Here is a 12,298-nt window from a genome sequence, read left to right as displayed (position 1 = left end):
CGTGAAGGGAAAAGCAATGTCTTGTTCGTATTATTGTTAATTTCCTAATTTTCTCAGGCATACACAGACCTTTTCTAATGGCAAAAAAAATGTAGGAAACAATTATTATGGCAGTCCTACACAGGGGAAAACTGCTGAGTTGTAAAGGATTGTAGATATTTTGGTTACACTCTCATTCTCCATTAGTCAGTAACAAAGCCCCAGTTTCATCAGATGTATGATGTCACAGAATGCGCTGAGTTGGAAGGGACCCACAAGGATCATTGAGTCCAACTCTTAGCCCTGCACAGCATCATCCCCACGAGTCACACCACGTGCCTGAGAATACCATCCAAATGCTTTGTGAACTCTGTCAGCCTTGGTGCTGTTATCACTGCCCTCGGGAGACTGTTACAGTACCCAACCAAAGGGTGAAGAACCTCTAATATCCAACCTAAGCCTTCCCTGACACAACTTCAGGCCATTCCTTCAGGTCCTGTCACTGGTCACCACAGAGAGGAGTTCAGTGCCTGCCCCTCTTCTTCTCCTCACAAGGAGCTTTTAGACAGCTTTTTTAGACTGCTGTGAGGTCTCCCCTAAGTCTCATGCAGGTTGAACAGACCAAGTGACCTCAGTCACTCCTCACATGGCCTCCCCTCAAGGCCCTTCACCATCCTCACTGCCTTCCTTTGGACACTCTCTAAGAGTTTAATGTCTTTCTTATATTGTTGTGCCCAAAACTGCACACAATATTCAAGGTGAGGCCGGCCCAGTACAGAGCAGAGTGGGACAATCCCTACCCTCAACCAGCTGGCAATGTTTTGGCCCTCCTGGCTGCCAGGGCACACTGCACACCTGCATACGTGTATGTTACCCACACAAGTGTAAGCACCCAGAGGTATGGACCTGTCTCCAAACTCAAGTTTGGATATCACAATTGACAAACAGGTGTGTGAATGGATTATTACTGTTTGGAATTAACTCCTTAAAAAAACTCTGGACAATCACAAATTAATACCTTAAATACAGAGCCTGGAATCAAGAAAATCAGCACACGAGAAACATAAAGTTAAGAAGAAAAATACAAAATATATATAAATTATATTATATATATAAAATATAATATATAATAATAATATAATATAAGAATATATAATATAATAAATATAATAAAATGTATATTTATATAATATATGTTATATAATAAAAATTATATATTATATAATATAATAATAAAAAATATATATAAAGTGTAAGAAGAAAAATACAAAATATACAACGAGGACAGGCTACATTTACATTTTCTGTTTGTTTCTTTGGTTATGTCCTGCAGGACTGAAAACAAGCATTCGAGACTCATGATTGTTCATTCAAGTTACAACAGCTGAAAAGTCTTTCCTGAAATTTATGGCAGACCATCACACTGGGATGTAAATGAAATAGTTAGTGTGCCTCCAAAAATGCAACCCTATAGTTTAGTGAGAATTAAGAAGGCTTTTGACCTTTAAAGTTAAATTTATTGAACTAAAAGGATTTCTAAAACATTCCCACCTTTTCCCTTCAGTATAAAACCTCTGAGAACAGATTTGAAAATGAGACTCAAATATACTTCAGGGGTGAGGGGTGGGCAGAGATAGTTTGCTGGTTAACAAGGGGCCTGCAGCTTGAAGAGGCAACGGGAAGTAGAAATGTAGAAAGAAACTAAAACTGCCTTAATTATGTAGAAGAAACACTACCTCAGCTGTTGAAGTCCTGGCATCACATTAAGGGGAAAAGGCCAACATATGTAACCAAACTGCTTATAGTGATGGAAGAGGGTCTTTCAATTCCCTAGATATCTTACCCTATGCAGTACAGTGGAATTGATCTCTTTTAACTAATACCTACAGGAGTAAAGAAACACCTAGCATAGAAACAGTAAAGGAAATCAATCTTGGAATGTGTTTAATGAGACCAGCAAGATGTCAAGATGATAGGTGACAGGTCTGCAGCTACACATGAAATAATGACAAAATGTTGTTCAAGATAACCGTCCTCTGAGAGAGTTCAACTGCAAGAGAAAAGCCAGAGTGTGATCCACCCGTAAGCAAAAGAGCCTTCAGGTGAGTCTTGCAGCCAGGCTTGGAAAGTGTTGGTAGGCACGTGTAAGTGCAATGTTGTGCAATGTTAACAGAGGGCCAAGGGCTCTGAGCAGGAGTTGGTATTGCAGCACAGAAGCCAAGTTTGAAAAAAGGACAGAGCTGCTTCGACACAGATTTGAGCCTTTTCTTAAAGGTAAAGAGGAAACACCTCTGCTCCCTATCTTCCTGCTGCACACTGAGCCCCAACTCTTCATCTCCTCTCCTCAGAGGTTTCCTTGAACTGTGCATAGTCAATACCTGGGCCAACAGATTTGTGTTGAGAAGAAAAGATAGGACAATTATTTCTGGTTGCTTTCCTTCTTTCTCTTTAGAATGCTTCCAGGTGCAGACACTGAAGTGTTGTTATCAGATGAACACGTCGTTCAAATATTTACATTTTCTGACTATTTTTCAAACATCTGTGGTCACTATATTCAAGTATTTGTCACTTCACAGGAAATACTTCTTTCAGTAAGACCTCCTCTGCTTTGTACAGGGTTTTCCTGAAAGGCCTATCCTTTCTCTGTGCTCTCTCCTCCTTAGCCAACATTTCAATTCACCTTGTTCTAGGGAGAAAGGTTTATGGAAAGGTAGTGCTCACTCTTTGTGTATTCATCTCCAATAAGGTGCCCACCATTCAACTAGTCTACCTCTAAACAGAGAGAAAGCAATTGTGAAATAATGTTTTTGGCAGAAAAGACTGTACCTTCAAGAGACATTAAAAACTTATTGTGCATAATAGGATAACAATGACGTAATGAGGAGGAGTTATTGCTGGTGATTTTACAATATCATATTGAGGCATAGTGTAAGAGTACAAGTTAGCATGACAATAATGTAATACTAAAGTCACATAAAAGTAATTTCTAAAAATTAATATGAAATACCAGGGCAAAAAACTAAAATGAAAAGGGAAAAAAAAAAAAGGAAAACATCCACCAGTGAAATAAAAGGAGCAGCATAATGAAAGCCAAAAACTGATAATTAGCATGCAGAAGAGATCAAAGGCCTCAATATTAAAAGCATCGCCTTTGTTCTGGGACAGCCATTTGAACACATTATGGACTGAGAAATCTATATGAATAAAGCTTAACATTGGTGTGCAAATCTGCAAATGATTTTCCTGACAAATTTTCTGAAAATATCTTCTTCAAAATTTAGAGCTTTACTAGCCATCAAGAATACAAAGGAGGTAAGTGATCTTTCACGCCTGAGAAAACAAGCATTTGCAAGACACAAAACTTGGGTTTATAGTGAAAGTGCCCCCTAGGGAAAAAGAAATAGAGGCAAATTTTGAAAGCTATCAAAGAACACCAACATACACATTACCAGCAGTTGAGTTCTAAGAAAATATATTTCAGGGTGAAGCTGAACAAACCAGAGGAATATCATCTACGAGGAAACCTAGAGTTCAGTAAAATACATTAAGGACAGATAAGATCTACCAAGGGTCAAAAGCAAGTTCTTTCTGTCTACAAGCTTATAAGCCTTAAGTTGTCGTAACACAGTCTCCTGAGTACTTGCAAAGGAAAGCAATGTTTCTTTCTCTCTTCCCAACAGTAATTTTTGTAAATATCTTGAGCAGCTTACAGACTGGTTTTTCTTTTAATTTACATCTCTGCATGTGTGCTTCAGTTACATGTATAGTTTGTTGAAGGAGGCCTGAAACAGATTCTATATTTATCAGCTGTGAACATGTCAGAGTTCCATGTCTACCTTCATAACCCTCTTTTCTGTATTTTCAGTCAAAGACGTTGCAAAATTTCTGTCCCTGTACCTGAAAAATTTTCACACTGACTGACAATTTTTGTTGTTAGAAAACAAAGTAGATGTTCTAGGAGGTCATAGTTAAGGAAGACCAATAGTTTCGAGTATCAGCAAAGAGAACTGAATGTGTCTTTTCAATAAAGTGCTGAACCAGATACTCCTGACCACTGGCTTACCTTGCCAAGCAGAAGGGTAGTTGATTTGGAGTTTTTAAGCAATTTCACCAGCTACTTCAACTTTTGTTTCCTCTCTCTACTTTGTTTATCAGATATAGCTTTGATTTGGTTGTACATCAGATGCATTACAAAGTATGAAGCTTATCCTCTAATTCAAACTCCGCAGAAGAAATCTGCAGAGGAAAATCATCTCAATTCAAGAAATAGGAAATAATACTTAAATGAAAAGTGGCTTCATAATGTGGTTGGCATACTGAGTCAACTTCCAGCAACCACTGCCAGAGGTCTCCAGCAATGAGGTATTGCACACCTAGACTGTTGCAAACTGAAAGTGATGAGGTTCACTGAGCTAAGTCCTGAAGAAATCACAGGCACTCAAAAAATTACTTATCAATTATCAGTTTGTGTTCCAAGTTGCTATATACTGCCACAATTTTAAAATAAACAGTGGTAGCACATTCAGAACTCCTGAAAATTTGAGAAACAGAGTCTTTCAGTTAAGAATGCCCTCAAAGATACAACTAAATTGTGCCACTGAACTTCCCATATCAATAACTATGCTTCCTGATAAAGTGCCTCCTTGTCTTGAGGCAAAAGTTGCCGTAAAGTTTTAATCTCATTTTACTGAAGACAAGGGGTTACTAATTCAAAATTATGTGAAGTTCAGCCAGGTGACTGAAGTTTTTTTCTGAAACTAAACCATCTAAACCCTGAATTCAAAAGATTTGAACTCACATGACCCTTAAGCTCTCATCATAATGTCATTTAAACTGCTATCTCAAGATGAGCAGAAAATGACATGAAGAAAGAAGAGACAGTGACATTCTCCAAACCTGTACTTAATCTCTTGAATAAATGTTTCTTCTCAATGTTGATATTCACTTACGTCTCACCTCTAACTGTTAAGAGTTAACTGCTCAAATTTAAGAATTCCACATATTAATCTACCTTGTTAGAGCATTAAGAAACCCACCTGTGTTCAGGAAGACCATATGGAGATGGAAATTTATTTTCTAGTTATAAGCAAAATTTAATGTAAGGACTTCTTAACTGGTGTACATAAACAGGGCTAGTAATTAGCAAACAGAAGATCTTGCACCCCACCTTTAAAATCTCTTTTTTCTTGCCATGAGATTCTAGTTAATTTTACATTGAAAGCTTACCCCATAGTTGATTTAAAACAGAAAATCATACAAGAACTGACTTCACTGTGTAGTTACTGGAGGAAAAACATGTCATGTGGTATTAATTAAAGGCTTACTTTACACCAGCATGGGGAGCCTTTAACCAAAAAGGAAGATGTGAAAGTAGTTTTAAAAAATGAGAGGCTGAATCTCCTTCAGTGCTGAGCCAGTATGATATTTATGTTGGTTTAGAACAATCCAGCAGGCTACAGCTCAGGTGTGAAATGACAATGAAATAAATCAAAAAGGCCCATGTGTTAAGTCTACTTCAAAAATTATATTATATTCTGGGTTTTCTATGAGTCAAAGAATGCCTTAGAAATATTTACAGATGAAGGCAAACACTTTAGGAGGCAACATGAGTCAAAGTACATTAAAGATATACATGTGTCTAATGGCTGAGTTCACTTTTATTCTTTCAACCAAGTCAATGAGAAAGGCAATTAAGATCATTTATCAATTTTTTACTTATTTTGAAACAGAAATGTTGATATGCAACCTCATTATTAATTTCAACTACCTGTAGTAATGACAGGATTGTCCATACTGTGGAACCTAATAACGAAAAGGAAACGTAATTCAGAAACGGAACTTTTTCCCCTTTGAGAAACAGGAAAGATGCCCTTCTACATAGACACAAAGTTTTTAATTTAATAGTAAGAAAAATTCTGACAAATATGACCATCCTTACTTATAAAAGTAGTAAGCAGACAAGAAAGTGGGAGATCTTATCCCAGAGCATCAATGGATCAAGAAGACATAGGATTCAAAGTTATTGCTGATGTACTACACCTTGACTCTGCCAGTAAGGCTGTCAACAAAGCAAACTTCTATATAATAAAGAAAAGGGAGAAGGCAGCTGGGGTCTGTGAAATGCTTTCTCAGCACAAAGCTAGGTACTGACTGCTAAAGCATTTGATGCTCGTTTGATGGATGTAAGGGCAAATTACATGCCAGTAATTCCTGCTGTCACAGTCCTCAAAACCTACCCCAACACCATAGACATTCAAGGACAAACATGATGGTTCCTTCTACCAGAAAATAAGAAGGCAAAAGATCAGTCAATAAATTCCTGTATCTGCAAGCCTCAGCTGAATTCCTTCCTTTACAAAGCCACGTGCAAAAGATTTCAAGATAAGGAGAGAAGCAAGCCAAGTGGAAGATGGAATATATAGCTGCAAACAGGCCTCTGAACGGAAGGTGAGCAGGGTAGATAAGATAGAGCTATGAAGTAGAAATTACCAGAATGTAGTTTTCTGCTGCAATTTTTTCTTTTCTCTGATCCTAAAACTAGCAGAGGCCCCTTCCACAGAGATGAGATTACCTTGAATCAGTCATAAGTTCTTACAGGTCCAGAACTCACATCCAGCTGTGGTTGCTTTTTGATGGCATGGAGAGACAACTAAACAGTTACATGCTAAGACTCCAATACAGAAATCTCATCTCTTTCTAAGTTACGAAGTAGCAACAGCCAGGGAATTCACATGGACATGACTACTTTGAACACACATGATGAAGTGAAATTCTCTCTTCTCTCAGAGGAACACTTAGCAGAGATAGCTTTCTTTCTAAAATTATCCTGACAACACAGAAACAATTGATTAAGCTTCCAAGACTTTAAGAATGAGATCTAAGACTAAGAATTTGAGGCATTTCAGAATAAGAATTTTAAAAATAAACTTAATTTGAGGGACAGACAAGGCAAGAGGTTGAAATTGGAAGAATGGTGAAATCCTTTCCATGGAAAAAGTCTAATAACTGTATAGCAGAGACAGATTTCCTGCAAAATCAAATGTAGCTTCATCTGATAAAAAGTAACATGCAGAGACTTATTTTTCAGCTGAAGGAAGGAAATGAGAATTTTTTAGCTTTCACTTGAAGTAACTTAAATTTTGAAAAAGGATATTAAGACCAGTGGTCTCAAAGGTTCTCAGCACAGAAAACTCATCTTTCTCTTTTAAAACCTGCAAAACTTAATTCACTTCCTTGGAAGAGTTCTGATGTATCTTACATTAACTGCAATGGATAATAGACACCTCCATCAGAATGCCTCTTCATTCTGTTCTTCACCTAAAATTTTAATAGGAGGATCCAGTACATAATAACGGCAAGTGTTTAATAAGGACTGAATTTCCTTTCTCGTTAAGGTAATGCAAACCTGATGAAGTATGTAAATGCCTTCTGGACAAAACAAGAAATTTTAGACCTGCTGGAATGCTCAGTAAAGTGTTACAGCTCCATGGCAGCTTCAGTCATTGTTACTCATTAGTCTTTCCTGCTGTAAAAGAGTCTATAAAACAACTGAAGAAAAACAGATAAAAAGAAAGAACCTCAGAAGGAAAAGAAATATTTAAGCAAGCTAAAGAACCTAGAGAAGAAGGAGAAGCCATGAAACGTGTTTCATGCCATGGAACATGAAGCCATGAAACACGTTCTGCTTTGTGCAGAACTCGGTGCTGTTGCTTTAAGTTATAACTGTGTGAACATGAACATGCCGAACAGGTAACTCTCCTCCAGACTCTCAGCTTCAGCCATACCAAGACTATGAATGCCAAATAAGATGGACACTGAAAAACACTCAGCTCTGCTAAAAGAGAAGCATCTTCAGACAAGTAGTAGCAAAACTTTAGGGGCTCACGAGCCTTAATGATGAAAGCTTATGTGCCCGTAGTCTATAAACACTGAACAACTTAGGCAGGAAGCTGTGGATAGATCCATTTTCTTCAGATGTATCCATATTAGCCAAGTTGCACTTCCAAACAAAAGTCCTTTTTCTGCAATGGACTACCAGTCTTCTGCTCTACACTTATTCAAACAGAAAATGTAACAAAAAGTCTTCTGTAACCTGAAAAGAAGCTGAATTTAACATTTTAGTCCATGGGCTTCTTAAGGAATCTTTCAAGTTAACATTTCAGAACTACAAGAGAACGATGTTAACTAAATAACTTTCCAAATTCTTTAGAAATAAAGAGGATTTTGGTATATCACTCTTCCTGATGCAAAGAGCTGTGGTAACATACACCATAATGGTTTTTTTTATTTCTATTTCATGGATATGAAATACTGCTGAGAAAACACCACCCAGAATGCTGGAATATTGCACTGTTTAGCCATCATTACAGAAAATAAGTCTTGTAGTTCTTGTTTTTGCAACTGATTCATGAAGCTTGTACCATATCCTTCACTTTTGAAAAAACAATAAATTTTTGGAACAGTTTTTCTTTTTTTCTACATGCTGATTTTTTTCAAGTTTACAAATGTCAGTCAGTGTGATCTAAACAGCAAATCCACTTCATACCAATAGCAAACACCAGCAAGTCTAATTTCAGTAACTGTAACTTTTGCTTCCTCTTCCTACAGTCTCTGTAATGAAGCTGAAACATGACAGTATTGACTCCTTCTCTAGTCCACAAAAGGATGCAGCGTTTAAATGTTCAACTCATTAAGAGAAACTTTGCATTTTCTAATTACTTAAATATGTCAATACGGTCATTTTTCTATCAAAGGCCATAGCTACTCAAAGCCTTATGAACAATTCATCTTCTTTTTAATTTAAGGAAAAGCTTGGCAGATAAATATTTTTTCAGGCACAGCAGTATTTCTGTAGTTAATTCTAATTTATGCAGCACATTTTTGATTTCCCAGTTTAACTGCCATTCTTGTTCAAGCCATTTGCTTTGCCTGTATTCTGCTAAGATGCCAAGATTTCATGTTGATGGGCATGTCATTTGCATAACAGTGAAGATTATATTAATTCTACAGAAATTTCAAGCAAATATACTATATTCCAAATGTTTTCTAAAGCAAAGTTATTCTGAATTTGTTAGACTGATAATGTGAAGAACAAACGACTGATGATCTGAAGATACAATTCCGTGTATAAATGTTGTCATCTATGACACTTCACTATGCTAGAATCATAAAGGCTTGCCAGATTTCATTGCAGTCATAATTAGAATCATTACATTGTAATTCAGGTTATGTTTTTTATAAAGATGAACAGAATTAGTTTTAATATAGCTAAAGCCAGGTAAACCCAACAAGCCTACGTATGCAAGACAGATGTCAGTACTGATAAATATTTGTTTTACTTTTCATAATGCAATTATAGACCAAAATTTGCACCTGAAAGAAAAACTCACATACTACAAAAAATTCAAATTTCACAAGAAGCAGACATAAAGCAAGAGTACCTGTATACCACTATTTTCAAAAATTAGCTTTAACTCACAGTTATAGCATCTTCATTTCACGGTACACAAAAATTAATGGGATAAGAATACTCAATAAATCATTTAGAAATCAGAAAAAGAAAATTTCACAAGTTAGTTTGCAAGAGTTTAAGCAAAACATCCAAGCTCCAACAAATCTCCATCAGACAATTGGGATTTATAATAAATATTTTGCCACATAATTAAATACCCGTAAACACAGAAGGTTAGCAGACAAAAATATGTCTCCAATGGACAACAAAATCTCTACAGCAGCCTTCAATAGGGTTCATAGAAAATTTCCTTGTACTGAGGTCTCGTATCTCTTGTTTTTCCTATAAATATAATATAGCTAGACTATAGCAATTCATGTAAGACTTGAATAGACCTTACTAGGTACAATGTGATTCAACAGAAGGACTTCAAAATAATGTCTCAGCACAGAATTCCCAGTTTGCCCTCAGAGAGCTCCTGTATTTGCACAGCAATTGACAAAGCATGATCAATCGCTTACAGCCAGAAATCATACTGAAAGCTAGATTCTCAACTCATATACTCCATTTTAATTTATGCTGCTAGATAGCCAAACAATATCAGGAAGATAAAAAGAATAAACTTAGGGAGAGGAGAACAGAATACTATGAGAAAAAATATGTTCCATTTTATAGAATGTTTTGCAAAACATTTCTTTCCAATTTATCTTGTAGATAAAATTCAACCATATCAATGTTTTAAAAAACGGTCAGAGTTAAATCATAACTGGTTTAATACAAAATATTTCTGAACAGAGATACAGTAGCTATTGTAATGCTGGGTTATGATAGACATGACATTATTTCCTTTGCAATAAATCGAACACTTTTGGAATGCTGTCAGATTATTTCACACCTAGTGATTTTGTTTCATTCAACATCTGATACTTGCATGCATTCTTTGGCATTTTTCAGCAGTCCTTTTCTATAGCAAAAGCAGGAGTATAGCAGCAGAGCAACTTTTCTGTGGAGTTTCCACATTAACAAAATAGAACTGACTTACCATGTTCCACCCTGGGTAGAGGTAGTCTGTCCCAACAAATTCAAAATAGTGAGCAAAACCTTCTTTCAACCACACATCCTCCCACCAAACTGGAGTCACAAGGTCACCAAACCACTGCAAAGAAAAGTTCAAATGCACATCCTTCAGGAAACGATGTTTGCATATATTTCATTTATACAGAACACATTCTCCACAAGTTTTAAGAAAAACAGTAGTATACACCACCCACTGAAACTCATTAACTGTTTTTTTCATGTACTAATTAATTTAGCCCTTACAAGATGCATAAGTTAATGAAGTAAAACATTAGAAAAGAAGAAGTGGGGAAAAGAAGCATTGAGGACAGTATTCACAGCGTCAACTTTAGCTATCTGAAGTAAATGTTCACCTAGGTTTAAGGGACTAACATATGCACTGGACAGAAAAAGGTCTGAATAATCTGATTCATTACCTGGAAACTTCACTACGTATAGTATGAAAACTGAAAAACTGGGAACACATTCCTCACCTCAGACCTAAATTTATCATTTCTTTCTCCACAATGTCTGCCCACTAAGATTTACAATACCAGCGATGATCATCTCAGAAGGTCTTCTAAGGAAAGCAGTTTTATATAATAATGCCATCTTTCTGTGAGTAGGACTCAGATGCCTAAAAGCAGGTAGTTGATGCCACTTAGAGAACATACTAGGGTATCTGAGACACCCATACAGGCCTAGAAAACTTCATAGAGGACTTAAAGGGAAATTGCAACCTTCTCTAACAGCAACCAGAAGCAGAGGTATCTGAAACAGCATGTGCCACCAGTGTATATGCAAAGGAACCCTACTTGAGGGTTGACTGCCTTTCCCATTCTCCCAGGTCACTCCTCAATTTTGCCTACTAACTTCAATCTAATTAAGCAAGAAGGACAGAAATCTCAAGGATAATTAAACTCCTATGAAAATACGTAAAGATCATCATCTGAAAAGAGGAGAAGAGCTGGAACTGAGGGTGAGGCAAGAACACATCCATTAGATACTCTGCTTAGTAAGCCATTCAACAGACACAAATCTCTCACAGTACAGGACATGCGGGTGTCAGAGGGATTTTACACAGAGCTGAGACGATCACTGGAAGACAAATGAGGACAAGAATTTAAAGGAAATCAGATGTCATAAATTCTTCTGCTGATGGATGACCCTGTTTAAATGACTGTAATGGCCCTGTGCAACCTGAATCACTGTAACACCAGTAGTAGGAGTAGAAACATATACACTATTATGAAAACATATTTCATACTCTCTGTAGCACCTTTTCTGCCAAACAAATACCAAAAGTTTGTTTCAGTAAAATTATGTCAGTTTTCTCTTAATATGAATAAGAATGAGAATAATTAATAATCAACAGAAATAATCTTGAGCTTTCATGTGTTCGTAAGCTCTAAACATACACAGAAAGGGAGAAGCAATTAAGTATTCCAGAGGCAGACTCAGGTTAGAGCAGAGGAGCTGCTGCTGAACTGTACTGAGAGTGAAGAATGAATGAAAGTGGAGTTGGCCAATAAGCAGTTTGCTTTCATGACATCTGGTTTGTTTGAAGGCTTTGTCTGGGACCTGAATGAAAGGTCTTGCTTCTGTGCATGTCTTTGTGGAGTGAGAATAGGGCCAAGGAAGGATCAGCGCTGCAGTGAGGATCCATAGCGAAGTAAACACTAGTGCTTCAAAGAACACAGTAGCAGGAAGATTACCAGATTGCCACACAAGGCTCAGGATTTGAATGAAAAAATGAAGCAAAATGTGACAACAAATGTCACTAACAACCAACTTAAGAATTTAGGGAGAAAA

The 12,298-nt window shown here is 36.8% G+C and overlaps 1 protein-coding gene across 1 annotated transcript in view; it reads right to left on the bottom strand.

The window, feature by feature from the left end:
* Positions 1 to 12,298, bottom strand: part of TRHDE (thyrotropin releasing hormone degrading enzyme) — a 208,960-nt gene that overhangs the window by 109,194 nt on the left and 87,468 nt on the right. The window contains exon 5 of the mRNA XM_050324389.1: positions 10,473 to 10,586. Within this exon, the coding sequence (XP_050180346.1) occupies positions 10,473 to 10,586 (114 nt within the window). The remainder of the gene's footprint in view (positions 1 to 10,472; positions 10,587 to 12,298) is intronic.

The sequence above is a fragment of the Myiozetetes cayanensis genome, unplaced genomic scaffold (genome assembly GCF_022539395.1).
Source record: "Myiozetetes cayanensis isolate MyiCay16 unplaced genomic scaffold, myiCay2020 scf3, whole genome shotgun sequence".
NCBI classification, from domain to species: Eukaryota; Metazoa; Chordata; class Aves; order Passeriformes; family Tyrannidae; genus Myiozetetes; species Myiozetetes cayanensis.
Note: the sequence above shows the minus strand (reverse complement) of the source record. Positions and strands in the feature narration are given on the sequence as shown.